The following is a 26,751-nucleotide window of genomic DNA, read 5'->3' on the forward strand; positions in this document are numbered from 1 at the left end:
ATAAATCAAATAGATAATCGAACCAAACACTCACAGCAGAAGGATTTTCTTCTTTCCTGAAGATTAGCAGCTGTTAAAAGTCGCCACATCTGATCCAGAAGACGGAAACTGTCCTCTGGAAAAGGTGCTGAGAAATAAAGCACGTACGTTAATGTTTTAATGTTTTAATGCTTCTGTCTGCGGTCCAAACGTCGGTGTCCTGTTTCAGCTCACACATTCACACCCTCACACACTCCGCCAGCCTTCCTGTGTACTCAGACTTGCCCTGTGGGATAAAATAAACGGGTGTGATCACTTGAAATGTTTGATGTTCAGGAGTTGTGTGAAGTTCAGAGCGGAGCAAACAGCTTCAAAAGTGGACCTATCGTCCGCTTTGCTTCAGATAAATCAAAGGAGCTCGCGGAGACGCGGCTAACAGGCTAACGCCGGTTTCTCCGCGCGCCTGCTGGTGTTATAAAGTCAGTCATCGTCGTTCTTTCACCGTCTGCTGACAGCAAGGCGCTCCTGAGAGAACAGAAACGTACAAAAGAGTCATTTCAGTTTGATGGAGAGTTTCGTGGTTCAGTCAAGAATATTCGCTGGATGATCAGAGAGCACGACGTCCACACTGCAAATAAGGGTAGCTAAAATATAAGGAAAAAAAACACTAAATTTGAGGAGAAAATTCTTTAAACAAGAGAAATTATCTGTCATGCAGCAAGTTAAATTTACTTCACAAGAAATCTTGAAATAAGATTGTTCAATCTAAAAATAAGAAGGCTCTGATAAGTATTCTAAAGGGTTAAAATAAGCAGAAATGGCTGATTCTTACATCAAATTACTTGAAATCAAACTTCCTACAGCTACAGCAATAATAAGTGAAATATACTAAATATAAGCAAATAATTCTTGTTAAAAAAATGTTTCTTGATTTTAGCAAATTAAGGCTTTGGAACAAGAAGAAAATCACTAATCTAAGTAAAAAATTACTCAGTATTAGTGAAAAATGATGAAGCTGTTTCTTGATACAAGTTGGCTCATCTTGAAATAAACCTTAATTCATTAAAACTAAAACCAAAACCTTAAAACCAGTTCTTGTTCTTAGAATAAACATCTTAACTGAATCACAGCCAGGATGGCAAGTTTGAGTACCGTCAGCATTTATTAACAGCATAGAAGTCTGAGAAATGCTATTCAATACATGATATTTTCAACAGATGCTTTATGTGTTAACCTCAATTTACTTGATGTAGAATATTACTGAATCTTAAAACAAGTTTTATTTTGGTGAGTTTTTTGGAGAGAGCTGAAACTAAAATAACTTATTTTAACATTTATATACTCAATTTTAAGATTCCTGGACTAGTTGAGACAAAAAAAGACACGTCCATAAATAATTTAAGATTATACCATTAATGCAAAGATTAAAAACAAGTAAATAACTCTTAAAACAAGATTATCCATCTAACATCTATATCTAAGATTTTATATCTTGGCAGTGCAGAATTATTGCAGTGCAGGAAACAGCAGCCACGAGCTCTGACAGTCAGACAGGTCGTTAACATTTCCTGTTAGACATCAGGGTTAATCTGGTCACATTTTCAAAATAAAGGCACAGTTGTAGTTGTATGAATGAACCACCAGCCAACCCTAACGTCCTCCTGCAGACTCTCCGGCTCTTTCTGACATCTTCGTCCGCTGTATTCGCCATCATCGCCCACTGCTGGTTCTGCATCGTCCTCTACGCGGTTGATCGCCGGTTCAGTTCTGTGCTTTGGCCTCAGAGTGAATATGAAGTTGTTGTTTGTGTTGTGTCATGTCGTTTCTCTGTACAAACTGCTTTTAGTTGTAGCTTCGTCGTCACGGACAGACACGAGAGTTTTCTCCAAGACAGAAAAAAAAACTTTGAATTTCACTCTTTCGTTAATATTTCACACATCAGATCTACTGGCAGGAGGTGATTTGAGGCAGGATGCATCAACCTTGTTCACAAAATGACCAAAATGCAAACGTCCATCTCCATCATACAGTGGCAGAAGGTGTGCAGGGACAGAGAGGGGGTTCGGTTTGTGACTATCACGGCTCTGTCACTAAATGAACTGATTGTGTTATCATTAGTTTTATTTGTAAGTATATTTCAGCAGTCTGTATTGTTATTATTAAACTCTAAAGTCTGACCGTCTGACCGTTCTTGTTTCTTCTCTGCAGGATTCATCCAGTGATGTCACCACATCCACAGAACTGATCGATCAGCTCGGTGAGTAACATGTTCTGATACGTGTCAGTGTGACACTCGTCTCTCAGCCTAAACATCGGCGTCCTTACAACACAACTGGCTGTGACGACACAAGGCGGAAGGGTTAAGTTGTTCCTGAGAGGCGACGCTCAGGTCGAGAGAGCTCGTTGACCCTGAACCTGCGACCTCGACCCGTCAGTCACCCGTGGAGACGAACGACAGTCATAAAAACTCGTCATGACCCTTTAACATGTTCATATGAAACGTGTCCCTGCTTTTCCTTCACAAGACGTTTCAATAACTCATTGGCTCAAGGGCACATCAGCAGTGTCGACCCGTGATTTATTTCTCATTATTTTCAGATATCACAATATCTCAGTTTACTGTCGGTGCTTCCACAAAATAACAACACAATTTATAAAACAATTTTTGATCAATAATCATCAGGAATGTTAAGAACATCAGTGGATAGAGACGAGAACTTTACTGTCATGCAGCCTGTGATGTCATCATGATGTCACTACATCTACTGAGACTGATGACTTCACTCGTGACAAAACAACGTGCTAAATCATTAGTCGATACTTTGTCATCATTTAAGATCATCTGTTCCAGTAAATCTGTATTAATATTAAACATTTGGAAGACATCCGTCATCTCTGCCACACTTACAAAGATTTTCCTCTTCGGGTAAATTAAACTGCGTCAGACGAGTTTCTCAGATAATCTTCAAACTGAGTGAATTTCTCTTCAGCTCAGTTCGACCACAGAGTTCCTCCGGCGGTCTCTCATCAGACGGTGGAAATGTTTAGCTGAGCAGCACCGAACACGAAGGAAACACTGGAGTGATTCTCTCGTCAGCCTCACGCCATCACTGCTCACACATTTTAGATTCATTGATTATTTCAGCAATCAGACACAGAGACAATGATGTTGAGTGTGGACCAGGAGGAGCTTCTGTTTGTCTGTTAACTCTTTCAGCCGACTTTAAACCGAGCGTCCCTTCAGAATAAAATATATTAAAGTGATATTTGATCTCTGAGCCTGGATGGACGGTTCTCTCTCCCTCCTCTTTTATTACTCACCTTTTCCATCCCTCCTCTTTTCTTTCAGTTTCCGTCTCCAGACTTTTATCTCGACCATCTCTTAGCTGCTCTCTGAGCCGTCTTTTCTCTCCTCTCTCTCTCCGTCCGGCTGCAGCTTTCATCTCTGTCTTCATCCCTCTCCGATCCAAACATCCCCACATGTCCCTCTCTGTCCGTCTTATAAATCAACGTTACTGTCTCGCTCTCTCTCCTTTATCACTCTTTCTATTCCCATATCTCTCTCTCTTTCTCTCTCTCATCTCTCTGCTGAGCTGCCAATTAGTTTGTAAAAGGCAAACAACCTCAAACAGCCTTGTGCGTCTTCATGTGAGGAGACAGCGGAAGCAGAAATGAAATGGATTTGGGTCATCGGTGCTGCGAGCTCACAGACTCTCTGCACATCAAGACCTTCTAATAAACTGACCTGAATGGAGCTGAACAACGTGTTTCATGATATTACTGGAGTTACTGTGAAGAAAACACCAGGACAGACTGACAAATATATAAAAACATGAAGAGAAATCTGCTCTGCTGCACTTAAACTTCTCCACACTTAAAGCTAAAGGGTGTATTGGGGACATCCGGGATGGGATTAGCTTTTCAAAGGCCAGCGCAGTGCGTGACTTCTAGCTTAGCATTTGATAAGCCGCGCATCGCAAATGAGACTTCTTTTTTTCCCCCCTCCTTTAAGCTGCTGTTTTCACAGCTGCTGTATTAAACAGATTCCTGACATTTATGCGTCTGCACCCTCGACTGCACCGCTTTCATTCTGAGGCCTCACCTGGACCGTCAGCGAGCAGCCGAGCGGCGGCAGGTCGAGAGACGGAGCGACGCCGCGGTGTGAGCTCATTTCCTGCAGACGATGCCACCGTGTGACCTGTGTGACCTGCACAGTGTGTGTGTGTGTGTGTGTGTGTGTGTGTGTGTGTGTCTGACTTGCTTTCTGTCTTCATCTCTCTCAGATCCTCGCCGTGTGTTACTGTCACTCTGTATCAATCAGTTTATCAATCAAGGACCGCGTGAAGATTGAATCCACATTTTGTAGCTTTAATGGGAGATATTTGATATTTTACTGCATATGTCTGAATATAAATCTCACGTGACTTTGTTGTAGTTACGCCTCTGTGCCGGTGACGACCGCGGACGAGACATTAGTGATGTGTCTCAGTTCAGGTCTGCATCCTTCAGAGGAGCATTTAAAGGCCAATTACATCACAACGCCGTGTGAAGTCTGTCCCAGTCTGAAGGCTCCTCCAGATGCTCCTTCTTCTCCCTGTTTCTGGAGGATGCACCGCTACGATCCTTCGTGGCCTCACATATCCCAAGATTCTTTGCGCGCCCGAAAAAGAAGGAAGAAAGAGAGAAAATGGCGACATCACGTGGCGTAGATCGTCACTTTCGCGGGCCTGGGCGGCAGAAATGGTGACGTAAGGGTAAAACATCTGGTGACGCAACCAGGAAATGCTCCAAAGGCTAGACCGTCACATTTAACAACGGCTGACGAGGTTAACAAGGTCTCTCTGAAGGACTCGCCTTCAAAGACCACAAAGGCCGAGTCCTTCAGAGGTTTATTGCTTTATCTCAAGGAACGCTTTGAGGGAATTTCTTCGAATTTGGTTCAAATGTCAACTATGACTCGAGGATGATGATTAGAAATTGGTGGCCAAAGATCAGAGGTTCAAGTTCACAGAGATTTCGAATATCATTTATTGTGATATGGCCTAATAATTGTGATATTTCCAAAGGCCGTACCGTCCAGTTTTATACAGGTTAGCTCTCAGGTTGCTAGCTAACACTTTAGCTTACATACAACTTCATCTCAGTGCTCCACACGTCTACCGTCCACTGACTGAAATCAGAAGCAGATCTTTTTATCTGTCTCAGAATGCAGAAACTCTGCCATCATTATCACACAGCTGTTGAATCATTTATTTGTTTCCATTCCAGTCAAAGAAAGCGACGCTGTGTGCGTCCGTCTTGCAGCGAGACGGGCGTCTATCCGTCCATGTATCCGCCTGACTCAGCTGGACTCGCAGGAAGCAGGAGAACAGGACATGTTTAAAGAAAAACTGTGTTGTTATGTTCAAGTGGACTGAACAGAGAGAAGCTGATGTGTAAGCAAATCGCCTGAGAAGTAATCTCGCTCTGCCTCGTCTCCCTCCACAGTCGGTTTCCCTTCGATTGGAGTGTTGAAGAGAATCGGACGGATGGTAGAAGAAAACATGTTGTTTTGTCCGGCGTCACTGTTGAATCTGACGGACTTCAACCACATATTTACGTGTCAACCGTCCACAGAGGTGATCGTGTTTCAGGCAGATTCACTGGAGGTGTTTTGGAGCTTCATCACGTGGAAACACTCACAGGTGGAGGAGAATCACTTCACATCTTGGTTTCTGTTCGACTCGTGTTGTTTGTCCACATCTTCAGTGTGAGTCTGAATGTTTTATACTCGGCAGGAGGAACGTGCTTTTGTGGACGAGAGATTTTATCAGCTCCTTGTTGCGCCGCCTCTGGTTGTAACCTTTAGCCGGCCTGTAACAGCCTCTACAGACTCTGTGAGATTATCCTGATAATGATTCTGAGACGGTGGCGATCTCATCTGGTGTTCTGTGACCCAGTTGAACTGCCTTTTGTACCAGCTGGATATTAGACGAGCAGGTCGCGTGTTCTGAAGCTTTTGTTTGACAGCTGGAAGTTTCTGCAAATCCAGAACAGTTACCAGAATAAAATGTTGGCATTTCTGCACTTTGTGGATATGTAAAGATGAGTTTGACAGCTGGAGTGTTTCAGTGTTTCAGTGTGTGTGTTTTTGACATCTCAACCTTTAACATTATAATAAACACAGTGGACTTTGGTTAAATACTCGCTCCTGTGCTCGTTTCCTGTCCGGACTCAGACGCAGACAGTAAAAGCTAATGCAGTTTTGCGTTCGGCTGTTAAACTGCCTCATTTTCAGTTCCTCTACAATTTAAATTGCTCCTGAAAGCATTTCAGACGATTACGCAGTCACTTGAAGTGCTCGTTTGTTACGGCAGAGTGTTTTCATGCAGGTTTATCTTTCCTGGAGTTTTTCCTCATGGCTGCGCTTCATCTTTTGTCGCAGATATTGAGAACAACACTGTTCATCGACTGATCGCCGTCATGTTGTGTGACTGGTTCACTCAGGAAACACAACACAACATCGTGTGTTTTTCCTCGAGGGCTCAATTTCTGCTTATTTCTGGATAAATCTTGTGAGTCAGCTTGTTTGTTGTTTGCTTTTTATGTGAATTACTGAAGCATCAGTGATGAAGCCGATAGAATCTGATGCTTAGAAGCATAAAATAGGTTCAAACTGTCAAACAGTAAATCCTCCAGAGCCGAATCACAACTAAAACCCTGCTAGAAATAATAGAAGGCACAAAAAAAATACCCCAAAAAATCAATTCAACATTTTAAAGTTTGTCTCGTGATTAATGGCTGTGCAGCCAATCGGGTTAATGGATCCAGTTATCAGCGGTTGTGTCAGGATCTCAGCTGGATAATAACGACGGCTCTGGTTTTGTGGAGCATCTAATTCAATAAAGAGTCCATTACTTCCTGCCTGTTAGTCCCCAGAAGCCTCTGCTCCCGAGCTCCTCTTCCATCACATCAGCTACTTTCTTTGTATTTCAGCCACTTTCTTCCTCCAATTTAATTACTTAATTGGTTTTGAATGTTAATTAAGAATCGGTATCGGGTCAAAAATCAAACTGTGATCTCGTCATTAACCTGCCTCCTCTTCCGTTTGCTTCTGTGGATTTTCCAGAATGCCTTTTTTATGAATCATCCTCTGGAAGCAGATAAAACCACAATCACAGTGTGTTCAGTCGGTCCGCTGTGCTTCTCTTTTCTTTACAGCCGTCTTGTTCGTTGCATTTTGTTCCACAGAGGCTGGTACATCGCTCTCTTTTCATCTACAGTATCTCCCTCTGAGTGTTAAACGTCAGTGCAGGCTGGTTAGCACAGAGCTTTGCAGAGCTGCCCAGTGGGGTGTTGAAGGGGAGACATGAGTAAAGACACTGTGTGAGGTGAAACACCTGGGAGTCCGTCGTTATCGACCCTGAAGCAGCAGCAGCAGCGTCAGGCGGCTCGCGGAGGTGATTAAGAAGTTCTCATTTGCTTGTTGTAACTGAACGTTTGTATACTGTTCCTGTGTTTGCTGGCACATGTAGTTCATCCTCTCCTCCCCTGCCTCTCTTTGTCTCTCCTGCTGTTTGCTTCGCTCTTTTCCATTCATACCCGCCCCACCCTCCTCTCCTCCTCCTCCTCCTCCTCCTCCTCCTTCTCCTCACTCGAGTCTGCTTAACGTTACCCAGCGGCCAGCGGCCTCATAAAGATAGCGGGATGGAGAGATGATATCTGTGCACACTCAGACATGAGAGAAGAGGCTCTTGAACTAAGGAGCCAATTGAGAGCAACTCTCCGGCAGCACGCTGAGCAAATATTGCGAGTGCTTGATTTTCATACGGTGAAGGGGGAGGCAGAGTGGGGGGAGGGCGGTAATGAGAGGGGAAGAGAGGGAGACGGATGCAGAGTGAGACAGAATGGAGTTTGGTGTGTGCGTGGGTGTGTTGACAAATCACTTATGTAATTAGATTTGTTTGACAATGAGAAGGTTATGAGGGTTCAACACGCATTCATGTCAGACGGGAAGAAACACAATCTCTGCCGCAGCGACGGAAAAACCTCCTCCAACCAGAACGCTTCTACAAACCGTGACGTGTTAGCGTATTAGCTCAAAGGCTAATATCACAGATCGGCCTCAGGTGGCTTTACAATCTGTTACAGTTACAAATGAGATAATGCATTACACAGCTTATGATCCCCTACACGCTGTACATCAGCCCAGAGTTAATACATGTGATGGTCGTTATATTCAGTTTGATTAAAAACATCAAATACATTCGAATACAGAAAAAAAACATCTTAAGATGTCTACAAACCAATAAAAGGTCCCTTATAAAGAGATATAAATAACAGAAGATCACACAAGTCTAAACTATAAACCAGGTATTTTAAACAGATCTGACTTTTCCACGTAAGAAAGCACTGTGCTGGAACCTGTGCAAAGATTATAATTACTAATAATGATAAAAAATAATAATGATGATAGAAGAGAATAGAATTGTTCGTGATGAGCTGAGTCCTCATTAAAACGACTGAATCCCTGCAAAAGAAAAGCTAACAGCTGTTAGCTTGTTTACATTTGTGCCGTTAGCAGACAGGTCGTCGTTAGAGCGACTGCTAGCTTAGAAGTTGTAGCTGATTCACATAGTTGAAAACTGTTCACGCAGAGAGCTGAAGCACCACTGAGGTTTAAACCAACAGTCTGCTGTCGCTGCCCTCAGCAGAGCTCTGGGTGATGCCTGCTCAGGCCTGTGTGAGCTGACCAATCAGAGAAGACTTGGCTTTTTCAGGAGGGGGGGGCCTTAAAGAGACGGGAGCTAAAATATGGATGGAGGGTGAATAGAGGCGCTGCAGCAGTGAACAGAGACAAACTAAATATATGAAAGTGAAAATGAGCTTAATGTTGGGCCGTCAAAAATGAGACATCCACAGTTGAGTTTCTACAAAATGTATTCAGAATTTAGTTTCGCTGAGCGGCAGCTGCTCTTCTAGAGTTTTCGTATCGTGTTGAATCTGAATCTCGGCGTCCTCTCGTGTGCACAGAGCAGCAACTAACCTGCCATCAACCTGTGCAGGTGGAGAGATGAGAACAAACGGTGAGGAGCTCCAGCAGCTCCACCTTCATTCCTGCATCTGCCCGCCAAAATAAAGCTGTGTCAAACAAAATAAATAGGATTATAATGAAAAGAGAGGAAATGTTGGGCTTGAATTTCCTGTAGAAATGAAAGTTTGATAGCGTGGAATCATCAAAATGAAAATATTCATTTGATGCTTCGGTGTTTGACCTTCACCCAGAGTTCGTCCTGTCCGAGCAGAAGCATCGTGATTTATATACGGCAGCGGGATGAATAGTTTGGTGTCATGAAACGAGAGAACGCCGCGGCCTCATTCGGCTCTCTGAGTCGAGGCCGAGGCCGCGTGATGAGATTAGACGCTGACCCGACGTGTTCCCGGGTCAGAACACACCAACACATCACACACAGTGAGACGTTGTATGGATCACTGTCATATATAACTGTGTTCCTCATAAACTATCATGTATTCCCTCTTAATCTCTGACTCCACACACACACACACACACACACACACACACACACACACACACACACACACACACTCTCTCTTTTAGCCTGGCCAGTAGTAGTCAAGGCTAATTTAAGCAGTGGAGAAGCCTATAAAAACCAGATCCTTGGTTGTCTGATGCGTTCATGTCTGGACTGTTCTGCTGGCCCGGTGACAACAGCCCTCGTCTGGTTCGGTGTATACAGGCAGTGGACCGGTGCCGAGTCGAGCCGCGGAGGACGGATCAGAACGTGTTCACGCTCAATTAAAATCCAACACGATCACTAGAATAAATGTAGTGCAGTGTTCATTACTGCAAACCGTGTTGAAACACAAAAATATTTCTGTAGGTTAAATTTTCAGTTTGTTGCATTTATGCACAAAAACCAAAATGATCAACACGTTATTTGCAGGTGAGCTCTCTGTTTGTGTTTCTCGTCTCTGTGTGTTCAGTTTTCAACATACAAGTCAGATGATAGAAGAAGTCGACACTCGGCTGCGCTGAATCAATTTACACGTCTTCATTTAACGCGACGATAACAAAGGCAGAGCGTTAATTGCGTTTGGACAACATCAAGTACAGCAGTGAGAGTATATAAACCTCCTAACCTGGTGTTTCAGGATGCACGTGCCAACATTTTATTCTAATTCTAATATCTCACTTGTAAAAGCAGTTAGACTTCGTAAAGGTAAAAGCTCATCATGCAGTGGGCTGTGATGTGAAGCTGACATTCCCGCTGATGTTATTCTCCGTCGATGTAGATAGAAAACTAAAATATTACACATTGTACGAGGAGCTGTGATCGGCTTCAGTATTCCTTTTTTTTGTTTTTGTTGCAAACTAGATGAGGTCATAATGCATCTCAGCCAACAAAGCATGAAAATAGCTTGCTAGCTCCGAAGTAAACATCATCTATCACCAACACGGAGTTTGAGTCTTTAACATTGTGTCATTTTTCTCTCAGTTTCCTTCCTGCTTGTTTCTGCAGCTCTGACAAACACTGAGGAGGGAACAGTGGGTTAGAAATGACAGGAGCTGTTGTGTACGCGACACGGAGGACTGACAGTGACTAATTTGGAAGGAGACGATGGAGATGAAGCTAAATTTAGTCTGTAATCAAGATGAATGTCTCTCTCCTCTTTAATCGAGAGCCTGCAGATTCGCTCCATTTTCCCAAATTCAATTTTGGTCTCGGGTCTGATTACTGGTGGGAGATCTTTTCAAAGCACCAGATTCATGACGGAAAATAAATGTTTTGAAAACGAGAGCAAACGTGTGTTTAAGTCCAGGGAGAGTCGACCACCTCACAGCCGCCGCAACCACCGAGGAACCGTCAGACGTGAAGATCAGCCGCGATGAATCAGAGCTAAAGAAAATCTACACGTCCTGAATGAGAGTGATAATCCACGAACAGAGAAGGATCAGATACTCGCCACATTTCACCGATTTCAATAAGAACCGTCCTCTCAGTGAGCGGAGTAGATTAGTGACCTGGTGACTGACGCGCCTGGAATAACAGTGCAGAAAGTCCTGACACCTGTGCTTTGCTGTATATATGAATAGTAATTAAGGGAAAGTCTTCTAGCAGGATTGCTGTTGTATTATGTGTGAGTCAATAGCAGATGTGATCCGGAGGTTCTGATCCACCTCGTGTTGTTCGTGCTGCAGTCCTGAGCAGCTGATCTGCATATTCTGTTATGGTATTCAAATATTCCTCAGAAGGCAGAGAGTGACATTTGAATAAAGTCTGAGCTCTGACTGTCTGTCTGTCTGACTGACTGTCTGTCTGACTGACTGACTGTCTGTCTGTCTGTCTGTCTGTCTGTCTGTCTGTCTGACTGACTGTCTGTCTGTCTGTCTGTCTGTCTGTCTGTCTGTCTGACTGACTGACTGACTGTCTGTCTGTCTGTCTGACTGACTGACTGTCTGTCTGTCTGTCTGTCTGACTGACTGACTGTCTGTCTGTCTGTCTGTCTGTCTGTCTGTCTGTCTGTCTGTCTGACTGACTGACTGTCTGTCTGTCTGTCTGTCTGTGTTTCTGTCTGTCTGTCTGTCTGTCTGTCTGTCTGTCTGTCTGTCTGTCTGTCTGACTGACTGACTGACTGACTGTCTGTCTGTCTGTCTGTCTGTCTGTCTGACTGACTGACTGTCTGTCTGTCTGTCTGTCTGTGTTTCTGTCTGTCTGTCTGACTGACTGTCTGTCTGTGTTTCTGTCTGTCTGACTGTCTCTCTGTCTGACTGACTGTCTGTCTGTCTGACTGTCTGTCTGTGTTTCTGTCTGTCTGACTGTCTGTCTGTCTGTCTGACTGTCTGTCTGACTGACTGACTGTCTGACTGACTGTCTGTCTGTCTGTCTGTCTGTCTGTGTTACTGTCTGACTGACTGTCTGTCTGTCTGTCTGTGTTTCTGTCTGTCTGACTGTCTGTCTGTCTGTCTGACTGTCTGTCTGACTGTCTGACTGTCTGTCTGTCTGTCTGTGTTTCTGTCTGTCTGACTGACTGTCTGTCTGTCTGTCTGTCTGTCTGTGTTACTGTCTGACTGACTGTCTGTCTGTCTGTCTGTCTGTCTGTCTGTCTGACTGTCTGTCTGTCTGACTGACTGTCTGTCTGTCTGTCTGTGTTTCTGTCTGTCTGACTGTCTGTCTGTCTGTCTGACTGTCTGTCTGTCTGACTGACTGTCTGTCTGACTGACTGTCTGTCTGTCTGTCTGTGTTACTGTCTGTCTGTCTGTCTGTCTGTCTGTCTGTCTGTCTGTCTGTGTTTCTGTCTGACTGTCTGACTGTCTGTCTGTCTGACTGTGTTTCTGTCTGTCTGTCTGTCTGTCTGACTGTCTGTCTGACTGTCTGTCTGACTGACTGACTGTCTGTCTGACTGACTGTCTGTCTGTCTGTCTGTGTTACTGTCTGTCTGTCTGTCTGTCTGTCTGTCTGTCTGTGTTTCTGTCTGACTGTCTGACTGTCTGTCTGTCTGTCTGTCTGTCTGTCTGTCTGACTGTCTGTCTGACTGTCTGTCTGACTGTCTGTCTGTCTGTCTGTCTGTGTTTCTGTCTCTCCTCATTCAACAGCCTGAGAGACAGAAAAACATCACAGCTGCCTCTTTCATCGTCTGTTCAAAGATTGTTTCCTCTTCTTGTATTTTAACGCCTTTGTCTCCGTCCATCTGTGTTACAAACACATTCTTACGCGTGTTACAAAAGAATAAAACAAAAGCACATTTCTGAAATAAAACATAAACACTACATTGTATTTCAGTGTTGGAGCTGGCCCTCCACACAGCAGCCGGAGGCGTCTTTGTGTAGCGGTGGCTCGTTAAAGCCGCGTGGCCTCGTGCTCTGTCTTATAAGCGTCTCTGCGTTAGTGTCATAAATTCCCTACAGAGAACATGTTCATATGTGCACTCATGCATTTGTGCATATAATGTTCAACGCATAAGTAGAGGACATGAAAGTTTAATCATCGCCGTCGGGAATCTGGGTCACTGCAGCAACAAGCAAGCGGGAAAAAAAACGCAATAGGAATTTATAAATGTGAAGTCGTTTACAATAACAGACCTGAAGGTTCACTGTGAGGTCTGAACAGACACGACTGTCGACCTGCAGACTGATCACACTCACTTATCACAACAGAAATAAACTCAAATAAATCTGCATGTTTCCCGTCGTCTCAGAGTCGATGTGTTTGTTTAATTGTTGAATACATTTTTAGTTAAACGCTTAAGAGATTTCCATGCAACGTAAATATGTTAGCAAATGTCCCACAGTTTAATCATGAAGCTCTTCATGTGTTAAAAACAGTTAGCGGTTGCTAACGAGTGTCTGAACGAGACTACAGAGGTTGTCGGGGACATTAAACGTCCTCACAGCGAACACGGAGACTCATCTACTCACTAGTCCGTCTTTACAGGCCACTTTAGTTACACACTGTTCTAACTCTGACTTTACAACTTGTGCATTGATCAGTTTAGAGAAAACCTGGATAGTAATTGTGCAGTGAGACTCTCAGTGGTGGTGACGTTTCAGTCATGTGACCGTGAAGTCGTCTGTTTGTAGCCTAGCATTAGCTTCTTACTGCTACACAGTTAATTTAGCTTCAAACTTCAAGACTTTTTGTTAACTTCGGGGTTTAAACTCAACATCACGTCTGCAGAACTCATGTGTCGATTATGTGACATAAGATACACAATTGAACCCAGATTATGATCATTTCAATCAAACCAAACAACATCAATAACTGTCTAAAAAACGTATATATTATAAAACATACATTGTATTTATTATTTATTCCTACTATCACATCTTTATAAATCTATACCTTATAAATAGTTAAATCATGAAGACTGCTGGAGTTGCAGTCGCACAATTCCCTTATTTATATGAAACACATAAATATAGTATAATGTGTTTCTGTCTTCTCTTTTAGCTCACGTCGTCCTGTCTTCACTTCTGTCACGTGTTTCAGCCTCATCGTCATCAAGTAGCTGCAAACCTTTTAAAAGAAACTGGTTCCTCAAACTGTCGCTGTGGATTCTCGGTGGACTTTGATAATATTTCTTTAATGGCCGCTCACTGAAAACACCAGAACAATATGTGTCAGCATCGCTTCCTTTCTTTCTTTCAGTCCTTCTCTCTCTCTCTCTCTCTCGTTTCCTCTAATCACAGTCTACATTAACAGCCAGATTATTCCATTCCTCACAGAGGCACACGAACGCCACACTGCTCCGTTCAGCTCATAATTGCAGGGCAGAATAAATGTATGCATCCTCACGGTTGTGTTTGGGCTGCGATTTATGACTAAGCCTTCGCCGTCTGCCGCCAGGCTTTGTAATGTGACACTGTCGTCTCGGGGAAACCTCGTTCCTCCAGTCCTGGAGCAGTGAAAGGAAACGGCATCGATCTCGGTCGAGTGGCGAGGCTCGTTTGTAGGCGTTCCGAGGGGTTTGGATCTGCTCTCGTGGTCCGACGGGTCACAGAAATTACTGAAACACGCCTGGAGAAGATTTAAAGTTTGGATCAGAAACAAATAAATTCTGAGCGTCTGTGGAAACAGAAATTACTGACTTTACTTTGTTTGCTTTAGTTTTTCCTTCTTTTTCAGTCTCCACAAACTATATGTGTGTGTGTGTGTGTGTGTGCGTGTGTGTGTGGGTGTGTGTGTGTGCGTGTGTGTGTGTGTGTGTGTGTGTGTGTGTATGGGTGTGTGTGTGTGTGTGTGTGCGTGTGTGTGTGTGTGTGTGTGCTTCAGACACAATCCTCTCTCATCGGCATCCATTACTAATTCACTGACGCTTCTGTTGTTTCCCCACACTTGGAATCAAGTCAGTTTGGATGTTGTGCATGTATGGACGTGTATTTGTGTGTATGTGTCTGGTTGTGTGTGTGTGTGTGTGTGTGTCTGGTGTGTGCATGTGTGTGTGTGTGTGTGTGTGTGTCTTCCAGGGTTTTGCTGTATGTGCATGTGTCTCTGCGCAGCCGCTCGGTCGGTCACGTGCATGTATATCCTTTTATATGCTCATGTCCGAGCTACATTTGTGACTGTGTGTGAGCCAGACGGAGTCAGCCTTCTGTGTGTGTGTGTGTGTGTGTGTGTGTAGTGTGTGTGTGTGTGTGTGTAGTGTGTGTGTGTGTGTGTGTCCTGTAAGCCGCGCTGTGTGTAAGTGGTTTTGGCAGGCCTGTCTGTGTATGCAGCAGCACATGTTTTCCGCTCTATTTGTGTCTGAGTGTGTGTGTGTGTGTGTGTGTGTGTGTGTGTGTGCAGCTGTGCTGGTTTATGCACATGTAGTGTGTTGTCTATGTATTATGCTGTGATGTGTGTGTGTGTGTGTGTGTGTGTGTGTGTGTGTGCTCCTGGTCAGCAATGACAAAATATGACAAGGTCACTCCTGTCATTTACCTGCCACACACACTGACACACACATAGCAGAAAGGCAGGTATGAACATGTTGGAGCATGCGTGTATTTACAGAAGCACACACACACACACACACACACACACACACACACACACACAGTGAGAGCATGTAAATGTTAAACACACTATGTAAATAGCGTGGCCTTGAATGGATCGTTTTGCAGGATGTCCTCTCAGCACACGAGGAACCTGATTGGACGGACTCAAACGTCCGCAGAACTCGACACTCGCTCTACGTTTCTCTGCGGACCAGCTCGTGTTCTCGGTCGGCTGATGTATGTAAATCTGAAGAGAAACTGAAAAGTGCAGCTGTGTACGGTGGCCCAGAAGGACAAACATCCAGTCACACAGAGTAGAAAACAGGGACGGCATTCATACACTCTTCTCTCTCCAGCCGTCCCCATGCAGAGTGGAAATAAACACAAAATAGCAAGAAAATATAATGAATTTTATTTACTAATGTAGTTCATCAATGGATCCTTGATTCCTACAGAACAACTATAACCTCTCATGTATCATAAGGAGATGGAATATTATGCTCACAGGTCCCTTCATCATTTGGGACGAAGGTTTCAGATCAGTTTATTATTATTATGTACTCAGGAGATGAAGATATTTCACTTGATATAACTTTTTTGAACGTATTCTCAATTTCCAGCCACGACTCTTAAATCTTAAACAAACTCTTAATAATATAAACTAAAGTTCCAGTCTGCTGTTGAGCAGCGAGGGCAGAGAAAGCTTCGGTCTCTCAGGTGTAAATCTTATAGCCGGTATTAATGCAAATTCTCATTGATTGCTTGATTTTTCAAATTGTCCTTGAGCAGTAAAGACTCCAGAGAGGATGAAGCTCTTCACGGAGCCTCCCTGCTCAGACTGCATGAACCGCCACAGCTGTAAATATCTGAGGAGTTCCTCCATTTGCAGCGTGGATGTGAGTCAAACCACAAACACTGGCGGCAGTTTGAGCCCAACGTGAGTCATGAGGAGCGACCGATGGGGAACTTTATCTTTCTGCTGTCAGCTGTCTGCAGATCTAATTTCTATTTTAAGGTTTGTGTTCCCATCCCAACAGTTTTGGCTTTCCATCTTTAGCGTTAGCATCCTGCTTTCGCCTTCTATTGCAGCGTTAGCATCCTAGCATTAGCCCGTCTTTCGTAATTACAGTGATTAGCGACAGCAGCGAACGAGCACGTAGGAGCCTTGTGACAGAGTGACCTCCCTCTCTCTCTCTCTCCCTCTCTCTCTCTCTCCCTCTCTCTCTCTTTTGTCTGCTCTGTGTCTCTCGCCCACTCTCTCTGATCACCAGAGTTTGTTGAGATGAACGATTTCAAATTCAAATTTTCTTTTTATCTTTTCTCCCTCAGGACACTTTCTCTCTCTCTCTCTCTCTCTCTGTCTCTCTCTCTCTCTCTCTCTCTCTCTTTCTCTCTCTCTCTCTCTGTCTCTCTGTCTCTCTCTCTCTGTCTGTGTGTCTGTCTCTCGCCCCTCCTCTTCCTCTGCTAGATTCTGTTGTCTTTAAATAGAGACTGGTGTCACCGTCACTCAGAGACACACACACACACACACACACACACACGCGCGCGTAACTAGGCAGTGATGTCAGCCTCTCTCTCTTTCACACACACACACACACACACACACACACACACACACATACAGCAGCAGTGATGTCATCTCTCTCTCTCTCTCTCTCTATCCCGCCATCCCATTCAGGGCCATGACATCATCGTCTTGTGCCGTTAGTCACAAAACACACACAAACTCGGACACAGACGCACACACTATCACAGTTTTAACCTTTTTTTACTAACACACACACACACATCATTGAACACACCAGCTGGTTCTGGTCCAGTGGTCCCCTAACGTCCGGGTCGGTCACCAGATAACTCTCAGTGGTCGTCATGATGATTAATTGGAGGAAAGACGATAAAACAGTTCAGATAGAAAGCAAATGTTTTTAGTCTCAGGACTTTAATTATGTTACAGTTACCAACATATGCGCCGATGTTGCCGACAAAATGCATCCCCCGTTACCATGCACAGCAGGACGGGAGATGGACTCTTACAAGGCTTTTGTGAAAGAGCTTCTGCAGCTGGGGAAGGCAATACGCTGCCACGAGAAGTCAAATGTCCATCGAGCTGCTGCTGGCATCACAAGTGCTGCTAATGCTGGAGTTAATGTTGCAAATGCTCTCTCTGCCGCCAAGCAAAAGCAAATGGCTGAAGCACGAACTGCGTTGTTAAGTATTTTTTCTTCTGTCCAATATTTGGCATGTCAAGCACTAGCCCTTAGGGGTCATGTGGACACAGAGTCAAACTTGAGACAGCTGCTCAACTTGCGTGCACAAGACATCCCAGAACTACAGTCCTTAGTGGCTTTCTCATGACATTCTCAATGAAATGACTGAAGTATTTGCACATGATGTTCTACGAACACTTATAGAGGAAATAAAGCGTGCAGAGTTTTTCTCCATAATCATGGATGATACCGCGGACATCACAGTCAAGGAACAGGTGTCTGTCTGCGTCTGTGTTGTTACTGAATGTCTGGAAATAGAGGAACTTTTATGTTGTGGCCAGTGTGCATAATACTGCTGCCTTCAGACTGTATGGTGTCGTATTTAGTTGTGGTTGGTGACTATCTATGCAATAAAAGTCTTCCATTATTACTACAAGAGGTCACAGAATGATTCCTGATTAGCTGCTTTCACAGTCGAGCTGTGTCATTGTAGGATGGAACGTTTCTTTAATGTAATCAGTGACGTATGTTCCTCAACTTCCACCTGCACATGAAGTATATTAGCAAAACAACTGCAGAAGACAATGTTGTGTTGAAGGCTGATGCATTAATCCACAACACCACTGTTGTATATATATTTATATATATCATAAACACACATACACACACACCTCAAGTGTAGTCTTGACTTGGAGACACACTAACAGGACATTTCCCTCCTGCGTGTCGTCCTCGACGTCTCTGCTGACCGTTAACCAGCGACATGATTTAAATCAGCCGCCTGCCGTTTTAATCCGGTCAGCTTTAAGAATGGGTTGTCGGCTCAGCGTTTAATCCAATCGCTTTTAAGAAATGAGTTGTTGTTGGCCAGAATCAATCGGGCCCGGCCCACCTGGTAATCGAATCCAAAATAATGATTTACCGTATGGCCGTGAAATATATTCAGACTGTGTTCTTCCTCCCTGTTTTGTTCTCCGCCGTCTTCTTCCGTCTCTCTCTCGTCTCCTTCTTGTCTACATTTTCTCTCTTTGTGTTTCCTCCCTCTTCGTCTGCCTCTCCTCTGTTTTGTATTCATATACATGCCGATCGTCTTTCAGAGCAATTCCCTCGACTTTATTTTTTTTTACACTGAAAGGCTGCTTCGGCTGATGAGTCCGGAGGGAAGCTGGTCATCATTTAGCTGGAAGACGGCGTGTCGAGATATCAGAGTACAATTTAGAAGACGAGTTCTGGACTTTGGTCACGGACATCAGCTGCTGGGAAAAAAAACTGCATCGTCCTCAAACAATATGAGACGATAATCCAGCAGGGAGGGAGAGAAGCTGAGGGGGGAAACACGAGCACGATGCTCAGAAACACCTTCATCACCGTATTAACATTGGTAAAGTCAGTGTGGGACAAACTACACCTTCAGAGACTTATTGTCTCATTTCTGGTCACACTTATAATTATCAAGGTGTTTCTAACAGAGCATGAAAATATATAAATATAAATATAACATTATAAAATGAGCAGCTTGCCGTCTTAACTTATCCGTTCCTTTATTGTGTTATAAAGCATTTTTTGTTAAAGGTAAAAATAAATCAGGAAACTCTGCTGCACCGCCTGACATGCCTGTTTCTGCAGCTGAGCCTCTTCTTCTGTAAGTTAAGTGCATCACCATGTAACAGACATTTTATAAATATCTATATTTATCTGTTTATTATAGAATACATACGACTGTGTCGCAGCCATGGTTACCAGCTGTAGCAGCGTTATTTTGGATCACACTACCTTGCTCAGCATGCACCGGCCCTACTCGCCTCTGATTGGCTACATCCTGCCTGTTAAATAATGGGCATGTGAAACTCTCATCAAAGATTGAACAGAGGCGAGATGTCTCACTCTGTGGCTAAAACAGAGCATTCAAGTCGCAGTGTGTAAAGCTGTTCTATTAGGACCCTGAAATAAAACACCTCGTCAGTATTCGTCATCTTCTCTTAAGAATATTTCAAGTTCAGCAGCAGAACAAACTTTCTTTTGCACTCCATTATTTCCCAGAAATGCACAACATGGCTTCAAACAATCTAAATGTAAATTATTTAAGACTCGACAGGTAAAAACACCCATTTTTCATTTAATGACCAATTTTGAGATTTTGGCTGTTTTGCTTCGTCTTCTTTCAGAATGGTGGACAGAACATTTCTAAAATACACATTTAGGTGTTTCCTTTAGTTCAGATTTCTGCTCTGGACATTTAAAACTTATATTCTTTAATACGTCAACACAGTGAAACGAAGGATTTTTAGTCGTTGTGAATGAAACGGCTGCTCAGCTCCTCGGAGACCAAACATGAGATCAGCTGGTTGGTGTGAAAACCAGGTCGTAACACTGACATTGAATGACTTCATATTTGGGGCGTCAGCTGATTATTAGAGATGAAACCATCCCATAATGTGACTGAGTGTCCTCACAATGTTAGCAATACAGGTACACACACACACACACACACACACGCTGAGTGCTGACCTCACGCATGGCTGATTCACGGCTGATTCCCCCGAGTCCACTTCTACAAGGACGAGTCCAGAGGGATGTTTTAGAGTGTGTGTGTGTGTGTGTGTGTGTGTGTGTGTGTGTGTGTGTGTGATTGAACATATATGACTCAAAGGGGGGGGGTAGTCCAGGCTGTTAACCTCGTCCTGAAGCATCTGAAAGAGTTTCAATAATTCATATGTTCTGTATTAGCATCGCTCTCTCCCTCTCTCTCTCTCTCTCTCTCTCTCTCTCTCCCTCTCTCTCTCTCTCCCCCACACACACACACACAAAAAGAGTAAATGCACTCATGCAACACACACACACACACACACTCTAGTACACTCAGATACCCCAGCAGTGCAACACACCGCACAAGGACACACACATGAATCTTCTCACACAGTGATGTGGTTCTGTAGCACACACAGGTACACACAGGTACACAAACACTTGACCCGCGCTGTGAAGGAATGAATCCATCCGAAAACGGTGAAACTCTTGTTCTGACAACCGTTTCAGCCTCGTACCGGGTGGTCTTATTACGCCTCATTCCTCCTGTTTTCTCCTTCCTCCCTTCGCTCTCTCTCCTCCCATCAGCCTGTTTCTCAGGTGGTCTCTGCCTCTGAAGTTAAACCAGCCTCCCTGTGTGTGTGTGTGTGTGTGTGTGTGTGTGTGTGTGTGTGTGTGTGTGTGTGTGTGTGTGTGTGTTGTGATGAGACGCTGCTCGTCTAGCGTGCCAGACAGCCTGCATCGCGTTTGTGACCTACTTTGGTTCACAGTGTGTATTTTTTATGAGCGGGGAGATGCAGACGCTCGCAGAGATGCATACGTAACACACACACACACTTCAGAGCAGCACACACACGTACACAGATGTTTTGTTATGTGAAGCAGCACCTACACATACACACCTTTTTGTTTATTCATCTGCATACGTGGTGCCACTATGGCTGGTGGTTGGCATTGAGACAGGACGGTGGGATGACTGATCTCCTGGCAGCAAGAAACTGCACAAGCTCAGAAAATAATCAAAAGAGAAGACGTGTATTTAATGTTGTGCATCACACACACGTACGTCTGTGTACACTTCACTAAGAAGCACACGGCGACGGAGTGAAAACACCTCTTTGGTATGCAGAGCGGCTGAAGTCTGCTCTCGTTTCTCTGCTTTCTCTCTGGTTCTGAGGGTTTTGGGGGGTAAGAGGAAATTCTTAAGTATCATCACGCTTGAGTGGCACTTCCATGGCCGAAAGCTTATTTAATTCAGCCCCCTAAGCTTTTTAAACAGAGTTCCCAATTAATTTTTAAATTACCGCGCTGACTTGTTGACTAGCTTCTGACACTTGAGAAATTATGTTAATTTCCACACCTCTTATTGCGCCCGAGTCGGCTCGCTCCTGCTGCTCAGGATGTTGAATCAATGAAACGCCGTGTACGCCTCGTGGCTATAGAGCCAAACACACGGCTGCTGCTGCTGCTGCTGCTGCTGCTGGTTTACAACCGGGAGAGACTGCAAAACACACACACACATTCGACGCACTAGTTCAAATGAGAACATGTTTTTTCTGTCCCTGAGGGGCTCGTCATGCTTTCACTCTCTCACATGAACTCTCAGCATGACAAGTCTAAAACAAACCTAAAACTGAACATACAGTTTAATCATAATCTTAAAGTTAATCCTGATCTAATCCCAGATTCATGATGGAGATGATTCTCAGCTGCATGGTGCTGAAATCAGATAAACTGATAATTAACATCACAACATAATAATATTTATGTGTGTCTCTGCGTGTCAGGACACGACAACATTCCAAAAATACATTTCAGAAATGTTGTGTTTTGTGACAAGTTGCTGTGTTTTGACCCTCAGGGCCACCGTATGAATATATGTATATCTATCCGTAGAGAAGCAGACAGATTTGTAGGAGGACGTTTTGGATCCAGCTCACTTCCCTTCGTGCTGCTGCGTCTTCAGCCGGTTCCACGCTGGCTTCTGGCCCGTTGGTCCCGCTGTGTTTCGTCCTATTTATTTCGAAGCTTCTGAATCTTTATCTGCTGATCGTACTAATCAACAACACCATCTCTGACTGGATTAAATTGTCTTTAATCATTTCTGTGTTTGATGTCGGCATCTGTTGAAGCTCCGCAAATAAAACATATCCTGAAACTTCTCAAATAAACATGAAGATAACGTGTAGTTTTACATCCATGTGTCTCTTTTTTGTCTTTTGTCCTCAGAGTTGAAAGAAACAGCTTCCAGGATCAGACCCGCCCCCGACACCAGCTCCTGCACCATCCACCCGTCCACCCCCGAACCCGACCTCCCCTCACCCCTCCCACAGCTCCAGGACTCTCCAAGGGTTCCTCGCCGGGTTCTCCAAAGGGTTCTCTGTGGTGTTCTGGACAGCTCCATACGCCTCGGGGCCTCGGACCTTCATGCGTCTCCCAGCGGCAGAGTCCACCCACACCTCCACCCACCACACCACCACCACCACCATGAGCTGTGAACAGGAGTTTGGAGACGGAGCCATGGGAGTCACGCTCACACTGCGCCTCCTCATGCACGGGAAGGTGAGAGATGCTCCAAGCACGGCTGGAAATATTTAATGTTTTTATTATTGCCAAAAATACCCAAACCTCCACAGAGTCAGTGAGCCCAGCTAATGCACCGTGTCCGTCTGCAGAGGAACTTTACCAGCCGGCTGTTTCAGGAAACAAATGAGCCTTTTTAAAACAACAAAACTATAAAGTTGTGAAAAGTGTTTAAAGATTTACATCTCCACTGGACAGACGGGGTGAGAAAGTAAACAGTATGGACTCACTATGAACCATTTCCTCCGGGTCGTTTAAAGACCACAGTGAGCCACTGTTTTTACTTTTAAACTAAACTGAAACTGAAAGTTCGTCCTTCAGTCGGAGCCGATGGGCCCGGAGCCACAGACAGAGCGAGGAGGTTTAATAGAAGAGACTGCAGACTTTGAGACGAACCAAATGTTGATTTGTTGACGGTCGGAAATTCAGCTGCCAGTCTTCTCCTTCAAGAGGAGACACTGCAGGTGTCAGAGAATTACAGACGATCTAAATATTATCTAAATATCGTCAACAGACATTAAAAAAATAAATTTTCTCCATGTTTTTAGGAATAATCTATAAGAATAATTTCGGAAATCAGGCGGTGGATAATTTATGAACCCTCTTTGTAAAAATGTTCAGAATATAGAGAGGAATAAAACGAGAAGGTTTGTCGATGTGAGAGCTTCTGAAGGAGAGAATATAAATCGTAAACCTCCAGACATTATGAGACAAAAACAGTTGAATGAGGTAAAAATGGAACTCGTAGATATCACCATGAACTTCCCCAGCTGGTTTCCACATCAAGTTAGTTGGTTTTCTGATATTTAATATATAGATATAAATACGAGTCTATCAAATTAAATATGCACCAATTTAGATAAATGTCCAAAACAGAAATCTGAACTAAAATAAACACATTAAGATGTATTTTGTGCATTTTCTTTACATGAATCTGACAGAAAACAAACAGAAAAGTCTCCACTTCCAGTACATGTGTTGTTAAACTGCTCCCTCACTGACTTTACTTTAATTTAAATTCCAACATTAACTACGTGTTCAGTGTTTTGTTGAATATCAGCGTTTGGTTCTCGAAGCTGCTGCTGCTTCACCGTCAACTCAGAGAGCAGAATGTGACGACGAAGAAAACAGATAACAAAACTTAGTGTTTTCTGTAAAATACATCTGAATCTGTTTACTTTCCATCATATTTCAGGGAAATTGAATGCCGAAAGCATAAAAGTCTTCTCAGCCACTTTCACCATCCTGTGCAAATTCATCTCCCCAAACACTCAGACTCTGTAAATCTTGGCTTGAAGTGCCGTCAAAATACTGACTCTGTTTTTAAAGACAGAGAAAAGTTCCTGAGCGACTCTACGGAGCGTGTGTGTGTCTTTCTGTCCTCTGAGGATGGAAATAACATTTTCTGTTTTCTGTTTTCTCCACAGGAAGTAGGAAGCATCATCGGGAAGGTGAGTCGAGTTTTATACCTTTTCCTTCTATAACGCAAAGACGAAAATAAATATGTTGTTCAGGTCGCTGAACGTAAAAGACAGAAAACCTGAATGTCTGGACATTAAATGGTCATTCTACCAGGAGTAAACGCTTCATATCAGAACCAAATGAACCCGATAGAAATGGACCTCCAGCGGGTGGAACATAGTTGTTGATGTGATCCTGTTTAAAGAGATCTGAAATAAAAAACAGAATAGTTCTGCAGAAAATTAAGGCCTATTATTATTCTTCCACCTGAGCAGTTTGTACGCTCATGATGATGTCATCATGTTACGCGAGGTGCAAAATGTGGTGACGGCGTGCGGAGTGACGGAGCGGAGCAGGATGATCGTTGTCTGAAGTTTCGGATTGATACATTTTATAAACTCGCTTCATCCGTCAGATTTAAGGGATCTGAATCGTTTGAGGAAAATAAAAACACCAGTGAGTCACTGCTGGATCATTTCTCATGCAGAGTTCAGCACAGATCAAATTACTGCCTGTTTGTAACAGCCATTAATTAAAATAATCATATTCTGCAGCATTAGTAAACAGAGAAAATCCTCCCAGTCTGTGAACTATTTAAAAATCCTCTCCCAATCTTCAGACTGGTTTTTCTAAAATTGGCATGCCGCTCAAGATAACGTTAAATATAATCCTACTACGACGATAGAAAGTTGGCGTGAAATGCGCATTAATAATGTGTAAAATTTCCAGTCAGGCCGTGTCATTACAGTCTCTTCTTCCTGAAAGCGAAGCTGCTCTCCAGGGATGCGAGTCAATTTAACTGTGGACGTGTTAAATAAACCCCCATAGGATTTTTTTCCAAATATATCACAGCCGAGCGAAGTGTGATAATGACCGCGGCACACGCACTAACCCGTGATCGCTGCTGATTTCCTTCAGCGTCCTCGTCGTTTCCACTGTGTGGCCCGTTAGCTTACAGTCTCCGACTTAAAGATGGCGTGAAAAATGACATCACTGTGTTAGGCTTGTCGTCGGGTCGTGTCAGTGTGGCGTCGCACCGCAGGAGCTGCTCTCCAGGGTTTCTTCTGGTATTAAAGGAGGCTGCGAGGCGGCGGAGCAGAACTGATGCTCCTATCGGGCTTAAACAGGCTCGTGTGACGGAGGCAGGTGTCAAAATGAGATAATATTAAACCTCCACTCAGTCCAAGTTAAATATAACAAACATATAAGACTCATACTGTAAGATGTTTTTAATGTTTATGCACCACAGGAACACTTTTAAAGTCATGCATCACACTCGGATACCTGTAAGCAGCCAATCAGAGGCTCCGGCTGCTCCCGGGCATCCTGCTGGCTGTTGATTCATTTTCCTCACCTGCAGTTCTGCAGACGCTCCTGCAGCCGACGCTCGCTTCTCCAACAATATCGGCTCAGTTTCTCCCCAGAGAAAACACACAAACTGTCAAAAATCTGAAATGATTCTGGATCCTTTATTTAAAGGGTTAAATTTCAAATTATCTTCTGAGAAGTTTCCTGGAAAGAACCATATAATTTGTTTCAGAGACGGAAATAAAACAAACCCCGAAATCAAAAGTTTGACTGACAGGAAGAAATTACTTCTCAATCTGGGAAAAAGAGAGACACAATGTGCAGTTCTGTTGCTAAATATAATTTAATATACATCACAAAGTGAACTGAACTGTGGTCGTCTGTCCTCTGAACCTCGACTCAGATCAGGAAAAAGTTCCCAACAAACACCTCAAACAGTAACAAAGATGAACAGGACGATCCCTCCCAGGACAGACAGACAGACAGTACTGATTCAACCTGTTTACTCCAGTAAAGTAATAGATTACAGGCTCTGACATGTACTCAGAGTATCAGAGTAAAAAGTCTCCCTCTGAAGGACATTTGTGGTCAAAGCTAACTGAAGCTCACGTCATATTAATAGAATTCAAAGACTATTAAAGTTAAAGGTAGAATCAGTAGGATTTGTCCCAGCTGTTCCTGAACGCACCACAAAGACAGTTGATTGTTGAGTGTCATTCCCAGGACGTCAAATAGACACATGTTGGGTTGGTAAAGCGTCCCGAGCAGCAACAAAGAGAGAAAATCAGAAACTCTCTGCAGATACGAGACACTAACACGCCTTTTCTCCACATTCCAGTCTCCCTCTCTGTCTGTTTACGCCTTCTTACGGCTTTTACGTCTTTGTCTCGTCTCGCTGCGTCTGCCGGGCGTGATGTGCTCTGATTGGTCCACATCAGTCTGCTGATGCTGGGAAATAACCAGAATCCAGAATTCACCTCAGATGCATCAAACTAAAGTAACGAGGCTGTTCTGAAGCTGTGAGGAGGAGAAAGTTCACATGTAGAGAGGAGAAGTCACACAGATACTCAGAGTAAAGTACAAATACATGAAACATGTACATTGACTAAGTACTCGTATTTTATCACGTCCCACTTCTGCGTAAATATCAGGAGAAATGTTAAATGAAAACCGTCCCTGCGCTGTGTGAGAAGGATTAACGGTGTCGTCACT

The 26,751-nt window shown here is 43.8% G+C and overlaps 1 protein-coding gene across 4 annotated transcripts in view; it reads left to right on the forward strand.

The window, feature by feature from the left end:
- Positions 1–26,751, forward strand: part of pcbp4 (poly(rC) binding protein 4) — a 488,978-nt gene that overhangs the window by 412,397 nt on the left and 49,830 nt on the right. For all 4 annotated transcript variants that reach the window (XM_030418806.1, XM_030418807.1, XM_030418805.1 and 1 more), the window contains 3 exons: positions 2,188–2,236; positions 22,417–22,749; positions 24,198–24,221. In XM_030418806.1, the coding sequence (XP_030274666.1) occupies positions 22,615–22,749; positions 24,198–24,221 (159 nt within the window). In that variant the 5' untranslated portion in view covers positions 2,188–2,236; positions 22,417–22,614. The remainder of the gene's footprint in view (positions 1–2,187; positions 2,237–22,416; positions 22,750–24,197; positions 24,222–26,751) is intronic.

Source organism: Sparus aurata, chromosome 6 (assembly GCF_900880675.1).
Source record: "Sparus aurata chromosome 6, fSpaAur1.1, whole genome shotgun sequence".
Lineage (NCBI taxonomy): Eukaryota > Metazoa > Chordata > Actinopteri > Spariformes > Sparidae > Sparus > Sparus aurata.